Genomic DNA, 25,247 nt, shown 5'->3' with positions numbered 1-25,247 from the left:
CGGAAGTCATTCGACCGTCTTTTCCCTCGTTATTTCCTGCCGCGCGTTCTACCCTTCTGCGGCCACATGAAAGAGCACCCTTAATACACATTTCTTAAGGGACCCCTCCTACGGAGGCCCGCGAAACTTCCGTAGACGAAAGCCTGACTACGGAAGGGTAGAAAGTTTTTGACTGATTTGCCGCAGATTGCTCCGCGATTTTTCCTTTTATTTTCTCTACCGATTCCTCCTCTTATATTTCGGCTTCCTTCCGGTCGCTTTCTTCCGAAACGCCGTTCCTTTCGCATTCTCCGCACAATCGGTCTTCGCCCAATTGGCCTGTCCAGAAATTAACCCTGTTTCCTTTTTCCGGAATTCCATTAGCTACCCCCACTCCCCTCTTCCTGAACAAATTTACAAAATTAAGTAATCAAATTTTCTTACGAGACTCCAATCACGGTTCGATCAGTCCCACGTCAGACGTCACCGTCTCAGCCGACTGTCATCGGAAGTCAGCTAAGTCCCCGCGCGAGGAGCCGAAGGAGCTGTCAGTTGTCACTGTCAGTTTGACAGCCGATAAACAGCTGATCGGCAGTCACCGTTGAGACACAATAACATTCGGACATGTAACATTGAATAAACGTTACAGGCACTTTCGTGCGAATATCTTGAACAATATAACATGCCTCGTAACCGACGCGCATTTTCGCTCAGGCGTAAAAATATGATAAATGAAAAATAAATTTGAAAAAACGAATTATCATCCCCTCCCCCCTCTCGATTTAAGCGTCGCGACGCGACGACTTTCGTTTTGCACGAGGCGTCCAGGCGTATGCCGTAAAAATATCTGGCATAAAGAAAAATCCGTGGCTGGCAATTTTTTATGATGAACCAGCACTTCTGACAAGTTGTCAACGCGCATGCGCCGTTCAATCCGATCGTTCGCTTAATCGACGTGCCTCTCGTTAAATTAACGAGCTCTGATCTCTGGTCATTGAGTGGGACAAGTAAAGTGGAAAAAAAAAAATATAAGCAAAGTCATTGCATAAATTTAATGTGAATTCGCCATTAGGTTGTGAACCATGCCGTACGGTTGGATCGATCGTAATAATATTGAATTTTTGAAAATTCCTCGTATCATTAATTTGCGTCGTAGTAATTTCTTTTTTCATTATAAGACTACTGTAGTCATTATGGTCTAATATATATGTATATGCAGGTGAGTCAGGACAACGTTAGCCGGTCGCTGGTACGACTCGCGATTGTAGGCCGCCTTTATCTGATATCTATGAACCAGCTCTGGCTGGGATAGGAAAAAAGGGCAGCTTTCACGTCGTATCAGGGGATTTATGCTTGGCGATGCCGAAAGGAAGCAGCGTCGCTACGTTCCTGCTGTTTTCTCTGTGCTCTCGCAGTTGAGCGTCGATAATCTCTCTCCTTGGTACCCGACGCCCAGCGCCGCGTCGTCGTGCTCTCGTGACCGCTCTTTTGCACTTTGTTCGGCACCGGCATCCACTGTACTGGCGTCCCTACGACACGTGCAGGGTGTCCCGAATGTTTTACAGACTATTCAGTACTCGAACCAGACGCAGCTTTGGCACGTCTTGACGTCGCGACGCCCTGCGGCTCGACTCCTGTAATCCGATTGGCCCGCGACCTGAGCGCGGAATTTGAAGCTCGATGAAATTTATCTGCAAATATTATATGAAATATTTGCCAAAAGAAAAAAGAAAAAAAAAATGGAAAAATTACACGCGACTTATCCGCAAGCTGACTTTGAAATTCACGGTCGTTTTTGGCGATTTATGAAATTACGACGGAAACGTAATTTCGGAATGACGCAACGACCCACTTCCGTTTCCGGGACACATGAAAATGCCGCGTGTCGCGTGTCCTACCACGCGTCGTTACGTGGACGTTGGGCCTGAGAGAAAATTAGGCACGTAGAAGTCGCGTGGGAAAAAGAGGGTCCACGTGCGAGAGGAGGTGAAAGGGGTTAGGGGTGAAAGGTGAATTAAATCAATCATCTCCTTTGGTACTCAAGTATCTCTGACGGCTGTTTAAAGTCCTCGACTTGATTCTATAGAATTTTTATGACGTAAAAAAAAGGGGGTGAACCTCGAAAATCCTTATAAAGTCTCGCTGATAACGGCGCCCATTCCATACCGGAACTTATAGCTTCCTCTATAGCAAAACGTGTCTTATCAGGATGCGCCCAGAACCTGCGCAATAGACTATTGACATATGACTGTTAGACTGTAGTAAAACACACACGTGGGGACGCACTGATAACAATATTCATACGGAAATGAACTTTCACGACCAGTCTGCAAAGAACATGCATACCCTTTATCAGCTTTAGCATTTATATATTTTTTGTATCTTTCCTTCTTTTTTTTCAAAATAATAATAAATCCCATCGTAATTATCGCAATCGACAATAAATCTCCTTATCAATATGTTTCACTGTAGATAACGTGAGGATTCGTTGCCCAAGTTTAATTGAGTCGGCAGTGACTCGCGGATCCCTCATAATTGAACGTTAAACCTTACGGTTAACTAAAATGATGCGTGACAAGGTCTCTACGCACAGTAGCCAGCACGCACGTCTATACCTATATATTAGTACGCAGCAGAGTGCGTAACGAACGAGATAGAAAGAGTCGAGCATTATAATACAGTAAAAACCGGAAAAACGAGGAGAAGAAAAAAGTCAACAAAAGTAAGCGTGTAGAGTTAGGAGTTACGTACGTGTATGTATATATATATATATATATATATATATATATATATATATATATATATATTGTACTTGAAGAGAGCCGCCGACCCGGTAGACTGGCTATCGTACGGTGTACGAACCCACCTACGTAACATACGTCGTACGTACGCGCATACAACGTACGTTATTATAGAGTTGAGAGAAGTCGAGTAGAATTGGCCAGGGAAAGTGATAGAATGCAACTATTAATACGCCTTACGTATAATCGCGCAGAGCCAATGAATTAGCATGTTTTATATTCGCCATTAAATACGTAATATTGATGACGAGACTTATTCTTGTTCCGCCGTAGCCTTCCGAGTATCGTTAATAGTCGTTGGATTCTATTTTTTTTTCAATTTTTCTTCATTCTTTCACGAGAACGATAACCCTGCTGCCAGAGTGCGAATCGGTTCGCGGATTAGCGAACGTTCACCCCTTCTGGGCATTGTAATCGCAGGCTTTCGCAATGGTCTATCTATCTCTATTGCACTGTGTACATTTTTCTCTCTCTCTCTCTCTCTCTCTCTCTCTCTCTTACTATATATTATATATACGCGCTGGCATAGTTGCACTCTACTGCACTCTAGTATCGCGCTTGACTGTTCTCTTCTATTCTCTAGGAGGCTGCTGCATTGCGTCAGCAGGCGGTGCACGTGCAGCTGGTTACTCTTGCAGGGCTGCCTGCTCGCAGCTTCCCGTGGACCTGTAAGCTCATCGCGCTAACAAAAGCCGATAGCTTATTCGCGATCTGCCTCAGGCTCCGCTTCTTAGCCTCTCAGGCTGAAATGGCTCGATTCGCGCTTGAAGGGAAACCATTACACCCGTGTACACGTGATGCGCCTAAGCACGTAGCGGCCGAGCTAAGATCTTCCGGCAGAACGGGGGCTGATGGCGGGACGGAGATTCATCGTATTAGTTGGAACGAATTTCACTAGATTGCGCGGAACAATGAATTCATTTCTCTTATTTAATGTACGTGGACGGCAACTGCCACGCCCGCTCATAATATTCCTATTTAAAGTCGGCCCCGTTTCCTGGGTTGCTCTCTTTGCTCGAGCACCAGTACTTCCCCGGCAGCCTTCTACCTTTGTTATTATTCCTTCTCTGGATATTTACTCGGCTCTTTACCTTTTCATCTTTCTTCATAAATTAGTCTCTGACAAATTTATCAGACTAGCCAATTCTCGCTGGGAGAAAAACTATCGCGGAAATTAATCAAAATTTTGAGATCCTGTCTGTGTTTCTTGAAGTTGATTCAGTTGAAGGTCAATGGCCATCTGGTGATCGACCGACGAACTACTGGTGAATTACTGACCAAATGGGTAAAGGCTACCCCTAGTATATCCTTGTTACAGGATGCGAAATGGGGATTATTTAGTTATGAGGGGTCCGTATGTAAGTTCAGATCTGAACTGTTTTTTGTTTTGATTCTAAATTATTATTGACGGGAGATTATCGTGTTTGATGATCTTTCGAAATTCTTCTAAAAATCGTGTAATGGGACACTCGTGTGCGCAACGCGTTCGCATGTGTCGCCCGGCTAAATGGAACTAGGGTCAATGCGTGACCAAGGGCGTGGCTCGTTAGTTAATTAAACAAAGCGTGAGCTAAGGACACGCGTCAATCTCACGCGATACTTGAGATCCGTCCTTCAGCTACGGCTAAGTGCCGTCGTCGTGGTACTCAAAGCGTCGCGACGCACCAAGGCGCGTCCCGCAGGCTTCGAATTCTCCCGGTTCTTTGAGGCCGTATCGCGTACGTTGGCACCCATTGGCTGGAACAGTCAATGTAGTCCGGTCGACGCGCGACAAATTGCGACGATAATTGTAAAGGCGGACATCCATTGTGAACACGTTGGTTTACAAGTCCGCGTATCGACTGCCAATTAAATTCGATCGAGAATTATTGTCCGCTATAAAAACACGACTATGCACTTATATGGGGTCAACGACCGTTATGCATAGCGCATAGTGCATTGCAAATGCGACTTGTGTGCCTATGAAATTATCGTATCTTGTAACGCGTCTTTCTGTCGCTTCGGTGTGAACAGTGCTGTCAACTTCAGACGAATCACCGGACTGGTGAGTTTGTTCACTCTTAGAATTGTTAATTGTCAATTTTTAAACAAATTTTTAATTAGTGTTATCATTTTTTTTACGCTGTTACCAATTAATTCGCATTATTCCGAGGGTTTGACGGAACTTACGGTTATCAAGATGGCGGTACAGTGAGACGACCTGGTTATTCTATAAATAGTAAAATATGAGCAGATCCTTACCAAATTGAGATTACAGCTTAAAGTCGACTTTCCCTAACAAGGAGATCTATTCCCAGTAGTCTCGAGGAGGTTCGGATTAAAATTCTACTCGAGAATAAAAGTTCCGATTCCACTCATTCATCGAGAAAGTTCTCAAGGACTGTCATTTGGCATTTTTCACATTTTTCACGCCGCTCGCCAATCCCTAAGTCTCTCAATGCTACTTGCACCTCAAGGGATCTCCATGCGTCTCACGAAGTCTCACGAAGATACACGAGGTATTACGAAGTTTCAAGTTACTTTGTCAGCCAATCACTATCACTCAATCGCTCAATCACTCCTATTTACTGCTTTCGATTAATCGAGGTTACTTCAATAAGAAGCACATTGCTCCATATACTCGGTATGCGCATGCGCAAACATAAGCAAGCGCAGGGTGAACCCAAACCAATCTGATAATTCAATTGAAATTTCAAGTTTTTTCACTTAACAAACCAACGAGATCCTGTACGATTTATTAGCAAAGTGCGCTTCGTTCTCGAAAGTGCATCGATTCAATTTATCGAATCGTTCGGATCGCCCACGCGTATTCGGATTCACGCAACTCCCGTGTTTGCATAAGTGCATATGGGCGCATGCACATAGCGGCATGGGTGGACACATGCGTTTATCGGTGCCGAGTCTTTCCTGCCAGCTAGAAGGAACGTTCGTGTATAAGTCACGTGTAGCGTTACTGCGGACTCACTTTACAGTTTACACGGACGTGGAAGATTGTATTGGGTCCTTACCTGTGTATTTGCTGACGTACATACGTGTGGAGATTATATCTATATATATTGAGGATATAGTCGCGTACATGCTCTCGGACCAATACCATTAACCTAAAGGCACGTTCACACGCGAGACGGCAGAGACGCGTAGGTACGCGACGCATGGAAAACACGCGAAGCGACCGACTACCTCTAAGGCCTTTAGTCGCTCGCTGTCGCACGCGCTGAGAGGATCTTGTACGGCAGCTTTTAAAACTCACTCGAAGCTTCATCTTTTATTCGCCGGGAGTCCATATATTCTACGGTAAATTTGTTCAAACCAGTCCGTCCCGCGACTGGTTTCTTCATCGGGAGTCGAGCGAAGTTGCGACATTTTTAGTTCTGTTCGGGGAAAAAAGTCTGGAGACATAATTGACATTGTTTCTTTTTTATCTTTAAATTATCATCAATCATGTTACTCGTTGTGAATGTGTTTGCGTGCTGCGGGATAGTACGGAAATTGTGTGAAGTGAGTATCAGTGTCCCTGGGGAATGAGGGGAAAAAGTGGAAAAATTCGGGAAGCAGAGTTACCTCGTTGGGGAACGAAAGTTACGTATCGAAGTGTGTTCGTGATTCTTTCAAAACTCGAGGCATCGCCATTTTCTGGCGACTGTTTACGTCTTTGCGCGAAGTAACGATATTTTATAGTTACACGAGTGACTTGTGTCTAGTGTCCTGTTGGAAGTATTTTTGGGACCTGGGAATAGGATATATTCCTGGAATCCCTCCATTGTTCCGTCCAGAAGTGACGGTTGGGCGAGCATCAGGGACAGTTTTGATCTATTCCCGAGTAAACTAGTGTATAACGTCAATAATTAGTGCTAACACGGCTATATCAAATGCGGATGAGCCATTCGAAGATGCTCCTGTATTCAGGCAGCAATGAAAGTATCCTTGGTTACTTCAGCCTGAGAGGTAGGTGGTAGAACGTACGATTTCCTCGTTCAGAAAGGTTGTTGTGTCTGTCGAGTCGGGAGCATTGTTGATTTTCGTGGAATGGATTATGAGAAAAAAATTGTTTTCGGCAGCTGGTCTCTTGTTCTCTTATAAACTTAATAGCGTCTCGCGATGACATCCTGACATGTCGACTTCTCAACGTAATCATGGAGGAACGGTCCCTGGTTACTTTGCTACAATGTATTGTTCGTGTGTGACTCATAACGTCATCGGCACTCGTTCGGTAACACATTCGTTTACGCTCCAGGAATACGAAATTCAAAATTGCTACGTTCCGCCTGTCGCTTTCTTCGAAATTCTCCGTGTCTCTAGTCACCTTAAGAAACAGTTCTACAGTCGGTAACGGTAACTCCTTGGCAAAGATAACTGCGAAACTCTTGCTGCACAGTTTTTCAGTAGTTTTATTTTCTCCTCGAAGTTTGAATTACTCGAGACAAGGAAACGAATGAAATTATAACAGAAGCAGGGAATCGGATGACTGCTGGAATGGATGCGTTCAGTTGCCAGGGCCAGGAAATCCGAGGTCAGCGACTTGGGAAATTTGACTCGGCTTTACTTGCGTCACGTTGCAACGTACTTTATGTGTGTCGACTCGTTACTCTTCCTTTGCGCAAGACGCTTGACGCAAAATTTCCTCTGTTGCGCGAATTTTCGACTACGGCAATGTTCGCTGTGTAGCAAAATGGTGGAGATGGAAATTGTGAATTAAACTTCTTGTGTACGGTATGTATACGGTCTCTCGGGTTCTGTTTGTTGTTATTTACTATGGGGCTGTAGGTACGAATTGGATAATTGTTTCAGAACGAACTCGGACTGTTTGCATTAGTTTTCGAGATGCTACCCTTAGGAGTTATGCGAAACATACTATAGGGAACTATCTTGCAAAGTGTATTACGCGTACGGCTGAGCAAAGTGGACGCGTGTCTCTTGGATCCCACACAGACGCGAGCCGCGAAGGAATGTTACGCCTTCGCTTCCACTTGAATCACTTGAATTTATTCAATGAGTTTTATTCAATGACGCTCGTATGTGTGCGATAGAGAAAGGGAGACAAAAATAACAGAGACTACCGCTCCAGACCTTATTAGTCTGTTCTGCAGTTTATGAAATTGTTCACTTTATTTTGGGGTGCCCGTGGCGCCAGTATTGCTCCTATTATCAGCTTATCAACTCGAAATTCTATGGACTCTGTGAAAATACACTCTCGCGTACGTTGACCATATTTAGGATAATTATTCATATGGACACTTGTTTCTCCTTTCGTTAATGATTCTCAGTGTCTGACTGTAATGCGTTTCAAGTCTAACAGAGAAATTTTCAAAAATCCACAAACATGAAATACAATAGCAAGCTTTTAAGATTTAAGGTAATTTTGTTAATTATTTAATTGAATTAACCAGCGCGAGTTTCCCACTAGGGAAAGATAACGATCTGCAATAGTTACGTTCATAGGCCACGAGTAGCGCTAGTATGCAGTGCCATCTAGTTCTAAATCGTTTCAACTAAGACCCTTCAGTTTTTAATTTGGCAGTCTAGATCACCGATCCTTCTCATTCGTAGCGTCCTTAATCGATTTGATATGAACGTTCGGAGATGTTTTAATAAATTGTTACGTTGAGAAGGAACTATGTATTTTTTATAAACATGTCCTGGCGTTACTATTACGAGAGACTTTGAAATCCTGGGTCTTGCCTCTCCTCACTTTGACTTTCTTTGTCCTGGAGATTCTCTTGGGACTCTCAAGGTCTATCGAAGATAAGAGTTAGTCGAGGTCGTGCTCACCGAGTCCAAGCTTGTGTAGGTTGCCGTGGCTGGTGCTACGTGACACAGAAGGATAGGACACGAGCACGAAGCAGAAGCCAGGAGATATCCAAGCAGTAGGTTCGCGTAGGCTCAAACGAAGGGGAGAGATGTCCAGGCAATTAGTGCGAAACTGGTTTTCTCGGCAAATGGACTGATGATAAGCTGCGCCAACAACGAGCGCTACGCCCCACGGGCTTTGTTGGCTCTCGGCACTGCGACGCTGCGCGACGCCCTGTGATCATTTCAATATCATTTATGCAAGCTCGCTTATTTCCTGTCTTCGGTACGTTTCGAATTTATCTATTATTTAATTATCATCGCAATTTCCACTTACAGACTCTCAAGATGTCGACCTGGACGCCATCCTCGGCGAACTCTGCGCCCTCGAGAGACGCTGCGACGGCGACATCGCTGCTACACCGGCTCCAGATTCACAGAGGCAGGGGAGACCCAACAGCACCAGGATCAATCCTGGAGACAGTACGGATATTGGAAAGAATGAAGGTTTAAAAATTTCTTTTTTATTGGGCAATTGCCTGGACTTATTCATTGGAAGGAAATTTCATAACAATTGCTATTTTAATAATTGTCTCAGGCATGCGTACGGACAGTCCAGATAATGACAGCGCATTTTCCGACACGGTGTCGATGCTCTCTAGCGAGAGTTCAGCGAGCAGCAGTGGTTCGGGACATAAACCACCTCAGACCGCCATGCACACAACTCCTCAGCAACAGCCCCACCAGCTCATGGGTGAGTCGTCAGGTTTCTGGTATTGTATATGATAATCGGAGGGAGTCATACGAATCATCACATCCGGTTATCGTAGACGCGGCTAGCAGAGCTAAGGCAGAGAAGATTCGATTGGCGCTGGAGAAGATGCGCGAGGCAAGCGTGCAGAAGCTCTTCATCAAGGCCTTCACCCTCGACGGCAGTGGGAAGAGTCTGCTCGTAGACGAAGGCATGAGCGTCGCTCACGTCTCCAGACTCCTGGCTGACAAGAATCACGTGCCAATGGATCCCAAGTGGGCCGTCGTCGAGCACCTGCCCGATCTGTTCATGGGTAAATATTGTAATAGACTCATTCAAGGTATCCGAAGGGCGCACCTAAATTGTCACTTCTTGCAGAGAGGGTATACGAGGATCACGAACTCCTAGTGGAGAATCTTCTGCTGTGGACAAGGGATTCGAAGAACAAGTTGCTATTCGTAGAGAGACCGGACAAGACCCATTTGTTCCTTACACCAGAGAGATTCTTATTGGGACCGTCGGATAGGAGCAGTAGCGAGTACGATGATCACTCCAGGAATATCCTCCTGGAGGAATTTTTTTCTAGCAGTAACGTGGGAGTGCCCGAGGTAAATTGGAGCACTTTTTGGTAGAATCGATCAGTATTTTCTTTTTTTCTTCGTGGGAATCTAGCCAACAGTTTTATCGTAACGAGTTGGCTCGCCTTCTGGAGGTTATTCATTCTGATCGGCTCTGATTATTCCAGGTCGAAGGACCCCTGTACCTGAAGTCCGACAGCAAGAAAGGCTGGAAGAGATATCACTTCATTTTACGTGCCTCCGGTCTTTACTATTGGCCAAAAGAAAAAGCCAGGACTGCCAGAGACCTCGTGTGTCTCGCAACATTTGACGTCAATCAGGTTTACTATGGCATCGGCTGGAAGAAGAAATATAAGGCGCCGACGGACTTCTGTTTTGCGGTGAAGCATCCTAGACTCCAACAGCCCAAATCCACGAAATATATAAAGTTCCTCTGCGCCGAGGATAACGCGGCACTTGAACGGTGGATGGTCGGTATCAGGGTTGCCAAATATGGTAGACAGCTGATGGAGAATTACAGGACCCTGGTGGATGAGCTGGCCCAGGAAGATCTGGACCTTTTGGCCCATGCCAGGTCGTGCTCTGTCAGCTCCATTGCTGTACCGCCAAATCAGATGCAGTACAATACTACCAATGACAATGCCAGACAGTTCACTGAAAACTCAAGACACAATACTAATGATACTAGACAGTACGACGCACAGAGACAGAGTTATAATTCCGAGCAACGTCAGAGTTATACTAACGACGGGAGATTGAGTAGGGCGAGCAGCTCCAGCTCCAGCGGATGTTTATCCGACGGGGCACCTAGTAGTTGTGAGGTAATCAATACTTTTAAGCCATTTTTTTGGGTTCTCCTTTGATTAGGAATTGTGTAAGAGTAATTAATTTTATTGATTACAGGTAGCCTTCGAGTGTGGTGAATTCCCTACAGGAACTATCAAGAGGAAACCCTCAATGAATCCGAAACTACCTCTGACGTCCATCACTAGACAGCTTAAAGAAGTCGGTGAGACTGTTAGGGATGAACCAGACACTTGTCCCAGTCCTACGAGCTCAGGATCAGGTACACTCACTAGGAGGCACAGTAGGAGAAGAAGTGGTACCGATTCCGACGGCTCCGGAACTTTAAAAAGACATCATAGGTCTGGAAATGGGACACCAGTCAGTCCTGTGCCCCCTGGTACACCCGTTAGGGAAAGAGCCAGTCCCATGGGATACACTCGGACAGACAGTCAGGAATCTAAAACACCTACCAGTCCCATACAACCCTGTATGGTAAGATTTTTGAAGAGCATAATTTGTACTTTTCATCTCATCAGGTTGTTTCGTATAGATTCTGGAAAATCACTATTTTCTTTGTCTGCAGATGGACTCGATAACTTCTCTGCCGCCGCCACCATCGCCGCCGAGAGTAGCCGACGAAGCAGAATCAGACAACGAGCCACTGCCACCACCTCCACCGGAAATGTTCAGATCCAATTTATCTTTGGATTCACTCCCACCTCCACCAGCTCCTGGCGAACTTCCTGTCTGCAACACGCCGGAACTCACTGGTTCCTCTTTGAGTCTGGCCTCGCTTCCACCGCCTCCTAGTCCTCTGGTGGGCGAGACAGGAACCATAAGACGTGCCAGACCTAAACAATCGACGCCTACGAATTCTCTCTCTCCAGATAGCACACCCACGCACACACCTCGCGCCTCGATTAATCAAATTTACGCGAGTACAAATTCAAACGTGAATCAAAACGGTTCACCTCAGAATAATCAAAGTTACATCACCGGAGGCGTCGCAAATTCATCGCCCCAAAATTCCTATTCGGGCTCAAATGCCAGTACACCGACTTACACGCCGAGTTCACCGAGTTTCGCTTCACCTCCACCCTTCGTCCCACCTCCAGCCTATGGATCCCAGCAACAAACTCCTTCACTCACCAGACAAAATTCAAAGATCGAGTCCATCTACGGTGGCCTTCATGGGGTTCAACCTATCAGGCCTAATCCAAACATGGACACGGTCAGAAGAAGTGCCATGAAACAAGGATCCGGACACTACGCTTCTCCACCTTATCTAGCAGAATTAAAAGCAGCCTCCAGTCCCCAGCCGCAGAGGAGAGTGACTATCCAGGAGCCACCCATGTCACCGAAGTCAAAGACCAGTACCGGAAAGAAGATCTCATTCAATCTACCGCCTCAACAGGAGCCAGGAAGCCCAGCTCTGCCACAGAGAAAACCAATGCCACCTAGACGATCGGATAGCACGAGGTTGACTTCACCGAAGAAGCTAGCAGCATCCGATCAGGCACCACCGGGTGACTTTCTCAAGGATCTTCAGAGAGTGATGAGGAAGAAATGGCAAGTCGCCCAGAAGTGTAAACTGGATTCCACAACGACGCCTCACGAGGTTCTTGGTTTTCGCGACCCACCTCCAGCCATTGCTGACTACAGAGAAACTAATGTTTCCAACTGGGTCCAGGAACATTACGGTGCCGACAATCTCTATGAAAATGTTTACACGACTGACCCAAATGCACCGGTAGAGTATGCCTCCAGTCCAGCTCGTCAGCCCACAGTCAGATTTGCTGATGAGAACAGAAGCAACAACATTGCCACAGCTATTGCAAGTAAGAGGCGACCACCACCGCCACCTCCCAAGAGGGCAGAAACTACTCACTTAACTAGCAGGGCGATGCACTGACAATAGCAGATGATCCAGCCTCGTCCTGAGAGGCGTTGGTACTGCTGTCTTTGCACCTGGTGGAAGAACTGAGACACAGACATTTGTAATACTCCTCGAACTCTCGACTCCTTTTCAAATACGTGCACCTTGTATGTTTCATCTCGAAAATGAAGTGGAGTCTGACGCCATTATACAATTTAAATTAAATAACGTTTACTTGAATATCTCATAAATTTTCCGGTTCAGGATTTACAATCAGTTACCGTACGAATTCACTAGGGGAATAGACGAACAAACAAAGAAAAAAACGAACGCATAACGAAGCGTCGCGACGCGGCAACCGTCATCGATTATTTAAAGACGTGTTAGCTCAGTTTGACGAAACAAATGGCCGCTCCAAATAAACCGAAGTCATATCGATTTTTAATGGTACAAGTGTAAGACTCGACAAGTGTAACAAATGTTATCGCGTGGCTAATGATATAATTAATGCTAATATAAAAATAGACGTGCATAAATTTAAGATGACGGAGTCGAGAGAAGCAACGAGTGAGAATCTAGTTGGTAAGAAACACTGCCGCACACGTTAAGGATGTGATATAAAGCGTTAAGCCAGCTTAATTAATTGCAATTTGAATTAATTGCCAAATCCAATACACATTTCGCATTGAAACAAACAGAGGTATATGTATACAAGCGGGCACAAAAAGGGAGACATGAGATACGCCTATGGGGAGTAACGTATATGTATACATAACTGTACTGCAGTACGTGAATAGGCGCTACGAATGAATTGGACGAATTTTTGGAATCAAACAAGTATGGGAATGATTTTCGCAGTCGCATCATCACTCAGTACAATTACGAAATCAACTATACATACAAGTATACTATCAAGCTGTGGATTGGTAAGCCTGCTAATTTTTGCAAATTTTCTAACACTTAAAGAAGAAAGAAACTTTTTTGTAATCAAGGTGCTTTATATACGACATATACACTGTGACTACGTATAATGATTGTAATATTAATATATATATATTATATATATATATGTATACATACATATTATTAACATTATATTATATATCTACAGTTTATACTCGACGATGTGGACACGATAATAGGATACAGCTCGAACCTCTATGTGTTATTTGAGTCTATTATATTTTTATTTTCTTGTAGAATTTTTCTCTTTCTTTTTTTTTCTTGTATTTTTTTCATCCGGTTTATTTCTTTTGTTTTTCATTTTCTTACGTCATCGGTAGCGCGTCGTCACGACACAGCATACTCTGCTACCTATTTTGTCGTTCACTCTGCAGCACACTTCTATAACTGACAATGAGGGATCTCGTTTATGCCATTTTTTGATAACGATATACATTTAATAAGACGAAGGAAGCGTAAAGTATGTAAGTTGATTGATTTATGGAAAAAAAGAAAATCGTAAATCATTAAGATAAACGGCTGATCTAGACGCGCGATCTTATCGATACAATTCTTGTGTCGGTGGATCATAGATTTTTTTTTCAGTTATCTTCGTTTACCCTAAATGTACGCTCATCGCCAAAACGTGGTTAATGCTCGGCATGTAGTTGCGTCGATTTTTGAGTGAAAATTCATTGAGTCTTTTACGAAATTTTCATACGGATGACGGTTTCCACTTTCCTTCTCCCTTCATTACACTTTGCCCAGTTTAAAGGGGGCTAGAGAGGCTTTTGACAAATGACGCAAAAACGTACTCAGACGGAAAACGGCTAATGTACTTTTCTCTTTGGTTCCGGACTTTCGCTATGAGACGTCTGATTTTTTATTTTAATTTTTTTTTGGAAATTTGTTCATTACGTTAAAACAAGAAAATGCGAACTTGGCTGAAATAGTATCAATGAAATTAATTTATGTCAAGGATTTGATTAATTTTTTTTATAGGCGCTACAGTGCTCGTCATATAGAATTGAACGAATGGAAATTTGAGATTCACCCGTACTTCGCAGTAAATTCGCAGATCATCAGAAACGATACAAATTTTACAAAAAATCATCCCTCTATTTTGCGCAACGAGCAAAGTTTGAAAATACGATAACTTTATGTTTCGGACAAATTTTTGTCGCGATTTCGACTAAAACGTGAAATTAGTGACGAGTGTCCTGGTTGCCACTGCTGGACCTCATTATTCTTCCGGAGGAATAAATTGATCGCGATGAATTAAGCTAATTATTGAAGCGAGCCGATAAAATGGCCGCTAAATTAAAAAGAGATTTATGAAGGGAGCTAATTGGAAAATTGTAGGAATAATTTTAGTATATTGCTAATTATTGTCGGATCGAGAATAAATTAATTGATCTCCCTCCCTCCCTCGACAATCCCTTCGTCCTTTATCTCCCGTCAAATCCACTCCAACGCCCGAACGATTTAGAGAAGAAATTATCTAGGGAGTTTAAGTAAATTATTGAATATTGAGGCACTGAAGATGGATTAGAAAGTTGAGAATTGAAAAATTTTTAAATTAAGAAAAATTAAAAAAAAATTAAATTTCGCTCCCTAGTGGCTTGGGGAGCCTAGTGCAATTGGCCAATTCTAATATAGTAATTGGAAATTCATGAATATTCGAAGATGATAGGGGAAGATATTTTTATTATACCGTACCTTTTAACTTTCTATCATTTAAGTTGTACGTATGTTTATGTAAATATTGTAACGAATGGTACTACGAAGAAAAATTATTATTGAAGAATATTGCGATTGATTAATGTAAACGTAGGCAGACGCGCGCGCGCATGCGCGTCCACACGGGGCGCACACACACAGAGACCAAAACGCAACACATACTATTTATGAATGATAAGAAGATTGAAGATTAGTAGCTGAAAATATTGTTTGTCACAATTTTCAAAAAATTGCCATTAAGCTTAATTTCCATTTTCCAACCATTTATCAGCCAGTAGTCAAAACTAGGCCGAATCGTTCGCTTGAGGCTTTTTTACGAGTTCTTATTTGACCGTTTTTCGATACTTTCATACGTTTTATCGAAAACTAGCTTTTACAAGTTCTTTCAACTATGCAAGCATGTTAGACGTTAGAATTGTGACAATACCATTATTTTGGAGACTCAACGCCAGTTGTTTAGGTACGATACAGAAAGAAGAATGCGCAGCAGTTGAAATATTATAGGTATTATATTCATGTTTTTATGTAAATAAATTTTTGGTATATTTCAATGATCAATCGTTTCATTTCCTGCATTCCCACATTCATCGGGGTTTTTACTGCCACATACATTGTGACTGGATTTTTCGATTCACGGTCTCAAGGCGACTCCGGCTACCGATACCGAAAACATTCTTTCTTTCCGGCTTCCTTCGATTTCACCACCCTGCACTGAAGCTGCGCTCTCGGGTTGATTCGTATAGGTATGCCAATGCTCTCAGAAGGTTTGATATCGTTTAGTTGAGGTCGAGATCCTCGAATCTGCTGTGGGGAGATAGTCTCGACGTACCGAGTTGCCCGGCAGAGAACAGTACCCGACGGAGACGTCTCCACGGACCGACGGAAGCCCGGGTGAGATACCGGCGCCCCGTTGGAGATTGGCAAAGGGCTGTAGAGCGGCCGCAGATACAGTTTTGATATGGTTCAGGACAGGGAAGGAACTTCCTAACGCGAGTTAACAAAGTAGTAGCCGCTTCGTCTGATAGATGGCAGCATTGTCGACAAACATGAATGACTAGTCTACTTATCTTCCGTCAACGATTCGGCAATAGTTAATCTTCTTTATCCTCGATCGGTAAAACATCTTTACCATCAAAGTGTTACGAATCCTCCGTGTCTAGGGGGCCGCTAAGAAACTGAAACAGAAATCCGCGTGTTCTTTTCAGAAAAAATATTGGTTCCATTACCATCGATCAGAATCTTTGATACCATAAGTCGGTTGTTTCGTTCCGACAATTGGTTCACCGACTGATACAGGTATCAGTGCATGCAGCGTCATTGGTTTCATGCAGTAAGACAAAATTTCGGAAGACTAAAGCTTTCCAAAGATTAATTTGAGGTACCAAACGTCACAGGCACAGCTAATCAATCAATGTCCGTGATAGTAGATACTGGTCCAGCATCATCCTATAAGCTAAGTTTAGCGAGTTAGTAGTTCCAGGTCCCAGCGAGGAGTTTGACGTTACTTTTCTCTGAGGGTGCCAAGGTGCCTTTTTTTGAGGGAAAATAAAGTGTGCCATAAGACCTCGGTCTGGATGCTGTTCGTTTAAAGGCATTTAGGTATAAGGTAGATGCTAGGTACTACGAGGTATGTATACATACATAATACCGTGTCGCAAGGGTAGCCAGAGGTATGTACGCTTCTAGCCATAAAGCGCCTTAATAAAATGCGTTCGTTTCTAATACAACTACGATAGTCCCAGCTGGTTTCCTTGCCTTTTTTTCGTCCTCGACACCCAGAACCATCGTACCACCCCCTAGGTACATCTCGTATGGGGGGTGGGTTGGCACACATAAACTTTCACTAGATTGAATTTTCTAGCAACGGCCAAAGGCGGTGCGGGTGCCTTTTGTTCAGGCACCCCTTCCAATTCCAACGCTTACGCATTACGCATTACGCGCGAGACGCACCAGCCGTATAAAACCGCGAGGGAAATGCTCCATTTCATCCGCATTGTCGACACTTTGGCTTTTCCTTCCGGTCCCACCGCCCATTGTCCTCGGCACCTAAAATATTGCCCCCGTTGAGAAATACTCATTCGAACCGTGTACCGGACCGGGTCGGATGGGCGTTTCGGCCGATTCTTGTAAATTCTGCGTTAAAGTGAAAAAAGAAAGAAACGAAATAAAACATTCCAAGGTGGCTATTACTATCCGGACGTTGTCTCGAATCTGACAACGAGATGGAATCCGGTGGCATTAGATTCTTGCGTTTTTCTCAGGGCGAAAGGTCAATTCGGTGGTGTAAGTGCGGTCGATCGCGAACGTTTTCTCGCATGGGTTTATCGCCGGTCGGCCAATGAGAATTTGGGTCCAGGGGAATCGAAAGAGCGCGAGCCTCCCGCAGCTTCGAGAGTGCGAGAGAGAAGACGAGCTGGTTAGTAACCAGCTGGGGAGAGAGCGACGCTGGGAAAATTGGTACGGCGCACGGCGTCGGCTATGGCCCTAGTTTTACAGTTTCGTTTTACGACTCGCCGCTGTCGTGTGTTCGCCGTCGCCTTTACGTTCTTCGCCCTTCGCGCCCTCTACGGCTTTTCCCCTTCGGCTCCCTTACCCTCCTCTTGCTTTATTCCCCCTGCGCCCCCTGCTCCTCTCCACGTGGGATCCACTCTCACTCTCGTTCCACATTCACTCACCCACTCGCTCTTACACTTTGGGATCATCCTGATATTCCTTCTGCATCCCCTTCAGTCTTTTCGTCACGGTCGAACAGGAAATTTCTGTAAATTTCTCTGCTTTTACGTTTCATTCCTCTTCGGATAAATAATCAGCGGCTTTGTAACCACGGGTAAAATTATAACGAAGGAACTTTTTTTAATATGGATTTTCAATGATTACCTCGCAAAGTATCGTCCTTTCGTATTACGACTCAAAGGAAAAGTAGTTAACGGGTTAAAGCCGCTGTTGCTAGAATCGAACGTTTCTGCGGATGTACATAGAAGAAGGAGACAAAGAAGCGACGCTAAGACCAGTCAGGTTTGGTCGCGGCTGTACGAGCCGAGCAGTAGGTATTGGTGGATTTCGCAAAAATAATAATTATTTAAAAGGTCAGTCGAGCCGGAGCACTCGAGGAGTCATGAGCGTCTGACTGGTCTGCTTTCCTGGAACGGGGGCGTAAATCACTATTTTATTACGGATAATTTTACGAGGCGAACGCCGTCCGGTGCCGCTGATGGCGGCTACCTTAAACTTGTAATCGAGAGCCGCTCGCGAAATGCGGACGAGCCTAGCTACGGTCGTTAGCGAATTAGCAAAACGAGCCATCGTCGGCAAACATTCTCCGAGCTCTTTCCTCGGGCTGGTCCACCGGGTCTGATCCACGTGATCCTCTTCCTGAACCTGGACCGTCGAACCAGACCAATGAGAGTTCACGAACAAAGGAAAATCCACAGATTGCCAGAAGTACCACTACAGTGACGTAGGTAAGTTCGTGGGAATTTAGACAGAAAATCCCTAGACGGTACATAAGCCAATGGAAGGACGTCGAGAGTCCAAGAATCCAAGAGGAGTAAACGGCGATCCCTTAGCATCATGTCGGAACCCTTTTCGAAAGCGTTTCCGGGTTAATTGGCTCTAATTGCTCCTCGAGCAAGGAAAACGATTATGAAACTGTCGTCGCGAGTCGCCAGTAATTTGTACTCGAGTAATCTTCCTTGTACCACCCACCCCTCCTCGCTCCCCTCCCTCCCTTCTCCACCCTTCCTTTCAGTAACTTCAGCAGTCTCTGTCTTCCATTGTCAGTCTTTTCTCACGTCTTGGACCTCCATGTCGCTCACTCGAGATATGGACCACAGCATCCTTTTTTTTGACCCCAAAGACACTTTCGAACCGTTTGACCTCGTGATAGTCTTCCTCGCAGATGAGAATTATCAAAATAATTTGAACCTCGTAATTAATAGGTGACACGAGCCACATTACCATGAGAGGAATCCGACATGGTCCAGGAGTCCTTCCAGCAGCTTCAATTTCGTCCCAGCTATTAACTCTGACAATGAGTCTCGCCTACGCTATAATTATCCTTCAGCAGAATATCCCAGATGAATTCCGGAGATTTCTGACCGGTCCGAAAATTCGTCGAATTTTCGGAAAATCTCCAAGGATATTCGCAAGACCGCCAAAGAGATTGACAATTGGGACTCGGTGGACGTTCAGCGCGTCCAAAGGTGTCCGATGCGAGATTGCAGAATCTTTGGTCAGGATCATCCATCCTCCGCTCCCCTCGTCCAATGCAACAGACTATTAATTTCTGTCTGCTCAGTTTCCGCGTAGCCATCAGCATCCTTTCCGCGAACAGATCTTCGATCCGTTCTTAAGATCCCGAGGTCGGCATCGCAACCTCAGACCCTGGTCCAGCTGACAGTCAACACTAACAATACCTAATTTGATATGGTATTTAGGGTGGAGGTGGGTAGAATGGGGGTTAGGAGGTGGGACCGAAGATGCTGTAAAACAAACACTTTCCCTGTCCGATGGGATGCTGGACCATCTTCTGGTGGGGTGGCCCTAGCCTTGGCGCCCTCCTGCTGATTTTTAATCTGACGCCGGTGCCTGCGGCTCAACGGACATTCCGAACGACCGCAAAAATGTTGGTCAGTATGTGAGAATCGTCCCTCGCATTCGTGAACTCGATTCCGGATTTGCCACGGGATTCTGCGGACCGGGTGGGGACTGACCGGTGCACCCATCTTCGTCGCACTAGACTCTTGTGGTCCGTGGGATCCATATCCTTGTCCTTGTCCTTATACTTTGACTTATATACAGATATACACACGTATAGGAAGGCTTTTCTCGTACGTCGACCCCTGCGGATTTACCTCACTCCGTTCATTCTTCTATGAACTAACCTTTACCCTCGGGTCCAACTGTAACTATAACGAGGGAATGTTTCTAACTGTAATGCAGTAAAAGGGGTAATGGGGTTGTCTCTTCCTCTTGAAGATGTTATCCGAGTCTATCTGTATCTTCCAGGCGCTGAGATTATGGCTGTTGTTCGTATTTTCCGAGTAAATAAAACTATAGGAGGAAATATTTTCCGGAGAAATTACGAATTATTAAGCGATGAGTGTCGCGAGCTTCGTCGAAGGTCGCCGAGCACCGAGCGGCTTGAGGACTGTTCCCACTGGACTTTATATCGGCGAGTTCTCACGGTCCAGCCGTGGAAGGCGGCGCAGGACTTTGTCATCGTCTTCGAAAATATGCTAATGTAATTTATTTCGCATTGAGACTCAGGATATATTATATATACCAAAAGGTGAATATTCGCTGTCTCTCTCCACCTTCCGCCGCGTTCGCCGATTCTGTCCTTCTTCTTCACGGCGTTTCGCAATGACCGCAGCGTCGCCTTACGCAACCATCGAAGTAGCAAAGGCCGGACGGGGACGTCGCGGCGGTCCTTCGCGGTTTCCACGAAAGCGACGCCTCGGTAAATGCCAAATTAATTAGTCGATTTCATATTTGCCTTTATGATCATTTCACGTCCGGACCACCCAATCGGCATGCTGCGATCAGGGACTCAGGCCTGTTCTTAAAGAGCGACAAATATTTGCGTCCAAGGGTGGAAAAAGGCGACGAGCGACACTTCTAGGGATTCTGTCGTCTCTCTCTCTCTCTCTCTCTCTCTCTCTCTCTTCCTTCTTCCGATCATCCGAGTCTCTCTTAGTCGCTCGGATGATCCCACCGAGTCCCCTAGGGTAGGTTTTCCCTCCCTGCCTCCTCTTCGCTCCCATCATCCTCCACCCGCGTTCACCCACCTTCTCTCTTGCGGAAAGTCGGTTAAGAGCGTCTTAAAGCAGATGTATAGGATTAAGATAATAGTCTGGCAAGGGCGTCGAAGGCAGGATGGAAGGAGGCAAAGCAAAAACGGCTGATATGATGTGGGTCAAAGTCTTGGAGACTGGGGCGCCGCGGCGCGTCGCTCTGGCTCCCCAGTGGCTGATCTTCGCGAACTTCAGGGCCGTCAACCTTGGATTCAGAGGGGGCGAGGGGGGGTGACAATTATTTTTCTCATCCCTCCCGAACCGGGAATCCTCTGTCCGTGAATCATTCTCAAGCTACGGATTTTTTCAGCACGGTTCCATCCGGGTCCATCGCGTCATCCTACTCTTACTCGAAGCCACCGTGCAGCATCAGAACCCGTGTTTCTTTGTCGTACAGGTACGAAATCGAACTGAGCTAATCGAATATGGAAAATCGGAAGCTGCCGGATCCCCATGGATTGTTGTGGAAGGTGTCGAAGGTCGCGCAAGATACGGCCCTGTCGCTCCGTCGAACGAGGGCGGAATGAAGGGAAGATCGTTTTATAGGATGACTGATGGCCCGTGGGGTAGGTTCTTGGCTTTCGTTCATTTTTCTTTTTCCCTCTGGCGCGACTGCTCGGCCACTCTAATAAGATAACGATAAAGCCTCGCGTTTTCCTCTCCTCTTTGGTCCCTTCGCCACGGCCTCTTATCACTTCGGATCTTAATCTCGTATCGGCTGGCTGGCTGGCTTAAGAGACGTTCGCTGCTGCGCAGACTAGAGAAGGAAAGAGTATAGTGGAACGTGAGCGAGGAGGCTAGAGGGTCAGATACGTAAAACCCTAGCGAGAATGGGTACCAACACTGTGGCGGACAGTGGCCTGGAAAATTGGGACGTAGATCTAATTACGTCCGTGGAAGTGGAAAGCATCCCGGTGCTCGCGGAATTTCACTTTCCTCTATCTCGCTGTGCTATAAATTAATACTAATCTCGACGCCAGTGCCTCCCTCCTCGTCCCGCCCCCCTTCTCCCCCCTCGTCTCCTCCTGCCGAGCCAATCCTAACGCTCTCCGCTGCTCGAAAACTGGCTTTATCGCCCTTCGAATAACTCTGCTGAACTTATCTGCGACAGCGTTCCCGCTTGAAAAAAGCTGGGATCTCCTCGTTCTCGACTTCGTATTCGTCTTCGCGTTTGGCTGCTGCTTAGAGATTTGAGAGGAAAAAATAAGAGGAATCTTCGAACGGTAACGAGATTATGGTGTGCGAAGGGCGGAGAACGTGCCTGGAACAACGAGGAGGGTGGTTCTAGGTTTTGAGGTGAAAAAGCAAAATAAAAAATTTTGAAAATTAACAGGTACTTTTAGTATCTCCGATTACTCCTGGGTCCCTGATAGCAAAACAACTGGCCCAAACCTTGGTCCCTAATCGAGGGACGTTCAGGTCCGCCGGTGGATCCGTTTCATGCGCGAATCAACCCCTCGTGGATTGCTCGCCAGAGCTCATACTGGTCAAGGTATGTAAGATGGCGGACTACGACCCTCCAAGATATTCAAGGAAGCCTGTGGGCTCTGAGGTCCTTCTGGAGGACCACCCTCTGGACACGCGGTACATGGTCCGTCAGTGAATGAGAATTAATGCTGTTTGAGGACTTCATCTAGCTCAGCTATACTCTGAGACGGACGTCTCTTCCTGCAGGAAGTCCTGATGGAGTTTGACTGGAGTTTTTCTTGCCTGGCTGCGACCTCCTGGTGGCTCTCGAATTTTCGTGGACGACCTCATCCATCCAGACCGTGGATCCTAGGACTGAGCGTCACTGGTGGGTATCTAAGAGGCGCGAGAGAGAGAGAGAGAGGACGAGTGGGAGAAAGTGGTAGTGGAAGCGAAGGAGGTGAAGGAGGCCGAGAGAGAATCCACCGAGAGGGAGAGTAAGAGAGCGAGAGCGAAAGTGAACGTGCGTAGCGCCGAGTTCTGGAGCAGCTTGCCAAGCTGGACTTCGGACACCCCTGCGTACTCGGCTTCTCCCTCCTTGCTTCGGCCCCAGGAACACGTAGGGGTTGTTCACGGAGAAGGCCGAGTCAGTGGCGAAGGATGCGGAGGAGCCTGGAGGGTGCACAACTAGATCAATACTCGGCTAGCTGGACCAGGCCGGACATTGCGTTCCGAAACTCACCTTCTCCGATCAACCCCCAGTTCACCCTTGCCGCCCATTCACCCATCCAGCCTTCCCAGCCTTCCAGCTATCCTACCGACCCCCCTCCCCCACCTCCCCCCGTGAACCCCTCCTTGGTTATGCGGGAGAATTCGCTCGATTTACATACACGAGGAAAACATTTTAATTATCAAGCAAAAAGAATTTTAGTAGTGCCATTAGTAGCTATTTCGTTACAGATCATCATCATCATCGCTATTATCGATAGGAACTCCGTTCGTGTCTCTGATCACCTTCCTACATTTTTTTTCTTCTTCTTAGTTTCTCTTTGACTCAGCTCCTTGTCAAGGTGAGAATAGGCCGGACTGTATAGTTAAGGATTGAGGAACCCATTCATTGGTTAGAACTAACGATTATGATTCCGGAAGAAGGGACGACGAGCCAAACGGGATGAAAATAATTTTATCTTTTTTTTTCCATCCCTCACTGTTGTTTTATGTATGCAGCACGCGATCCTGTTCTTGGCTACCGTTCGAATTCTCCGACCACGTGCTTCCCGAGACGCGGCGATAAAAATATCACTAGGTCCATTACCTTAATTAGAGGGTCGGATCAGACTCCCGGAATCCTAGCGGTTGTAGCCAGAGACCAGCGAATCCAACGCAAACCAGTGGTCCAACCTGAACGGACCGACTCGACCTTTCGAAATTAATGGGATAACTTCGACAGATTTACTTTCTATAATTATTCTTTAATTTCGTCATCCTGCTCCACGTAACTATGTTTTCCTTATAAATTCCAAAGACACCCCCGTTAATTGTATGAATTTAAATATTTTCAGATGACGTATTAATACCGAGAGCATTAAGAAAATTCTAACGCAGGATGTAAACGTTTGCTTTGATACCGATGACGTCGCTCCAGTTTTCCCTTTAAGAGTAAAAGGGATAAAAGTTAAAAAAAAATGGAGAACCCCTTATTTTAAGCTAGTTCCTGTATTTCGCGTGCTTTCTCAATTCTTGTCAAGTGCAATGAGCGCCACTGTCCACTGGTCAATTTCCCCTTAGTTTCGCTTCGCACGAGAGAGCTTCGGAGGGTGGAGGTCTCCACACCTCCTGAGCTACCCTCCACCCCTCGGTCACCTCCTCACCTCCTCACCTCCTCACCTCCTCATCGCCACGTACACTCCTCTACGTGCCCATAAACGAGAACATGCCAACTCGCCTACGCAACGCACATGGGTAGAGGGGTCACGGGCAGGGGCGCCCCCTTTCGCCAACACTGCACGGGCCTGAGGGAGCGGGTGTTAAAGGGGGAGTAGGGCCGTAGTAGGTGAGAGAGATTGCCTTGACCAAACGCGAGCAAGAGAGCAAGAGGGAGATAGGCGAGAGGGACGAGGCTGAGTCCTGAGAAAACTCAACTGGTCGGCGCATTTGCATGTATCTTTCTTTCTCCTTCTTTCGATTCGCTATTTCAAAATTTGACGCGTCCTTGTTTTTGCTCTCCAAATCATGGACGGGTCGTATAATATACGTTGCTCGAAACTTTTCAAAATTTCTTCCACGGGTAGCCTGCAGAGTTTTGACGAAAAGTCAATGAAAATTAATAATGCGATGGAATTCATGATAATTTGAATTCTTGGGAAAATAAATAAAAGTAACGGCAATGGTCGTTGAGTCTGAAATTTTTTTTCGAAAAGAACAAGATATGGGATTCGATCGCCGATTGGTTAAAGGATAGATTATTTGTTTAGCGGCGGACAAGGATCAGGGTGTCGCGGTAATTTTTCTCGATTTCCAGTATGTTTTCTCGATGGCGCTAGGTGGGCTTTGGAGGAGGGTTGCTGGCTTGCTGGCTGGGTGGGTCGAGGGGAAGGATAGACGCTGGAGTTTCAAGGGAGTTCCTTAAAGGAGACCCTCCCTCAACTTTTTCACTAGTGTGCCGCCTTCGTTTTTCTTTGAGCTCTAATAGGGTCGCCTTATTGTCTTTTTCTTTTCTTGTCTTCTGATGTCGGCCCGCTTCAGGAATTCCCGCTCGAGGGGAAGGAGTAAGCCAGTCAGTCAGTCAGTCAGTCAGTCATCCAG

At 45.7% G+C, this 25,247-nt stretch overlaps 1 protein-coding gene across 5 annotated transcripts in view; it reads left to right on the top strand.

Annotated features, from left to right (window-relative positions):
- LOC107270098 (amyloid beta A4 precursor protein-binding family B member 1-interacting protein) overlaps nucleotides 1–15,792 on the top strand; it is a 72,261-nt gene extending 56,469 nt beyond the window's left edge. For 4 of the 5 annotated variants that reach the window (XM_015744790.2, XM_015744788.2, XM_025087476.1 and 1 more), the window contains 7 exons: nucleotides 8,907–9,074; nucleotides 9,166–9,321; nucleotides 9,398–9,631; nucleotides 9,697–9,926; nucleotides 10,064–10,717; nucleotides 10,800–11,174; nucleotides 11,266–15,792. In XM_015744790.2, coding sequence (XP_015600276.1) covers nucleotides 8,907–9,074; nucleotides 9,166–9,321; nucleotides 9,398–9,631; nucleotides 9,697–9,926; nucleotides 10,064–10,717; nucleotides 10,800–11,174; nucleotides 11,266–12,594 — 3,146 coding nt within the window. In that variant the 3' untranslated portion in view covers nucleotides 12,595–15,792. Of the gene's footprint in view, nucleotides 1–5,965; nucleotides 6,726–8,906; nucleotides 9,075–9,165; nucleotides 9,322–9,397; nucleotides 9,632–9,696; nucleotides 9,927–10,063; nucleotides 10,718–10,799; nucleotides 11,175–11,265 lie in introns of those variants that run through there. The other variant, XM_015744792.2, reaches the window with a different exon arrangement.
- Nucleotides 15,793–25,247: the final 9,455 nt, after the last annotated feature.

This window comes from Cephus cinctus, unplaced genomic scaffold (assembly GCF_000341935.2).
Source record: "Cephus cinctus unplaced genomic scaffold, Ccin1 Ccin1_scaffold0696, whole genome shotgun sequence".
NCBI classification, from domain to species: Eukaryota; Metazoa; Arthropoda; class Insecta; order Hymenoptera; family Cephidae; genus Cephus; species Cephus cinctus.
This window is presented reverse-complemented; position numbering and strand designations above follow the sequence as displayed.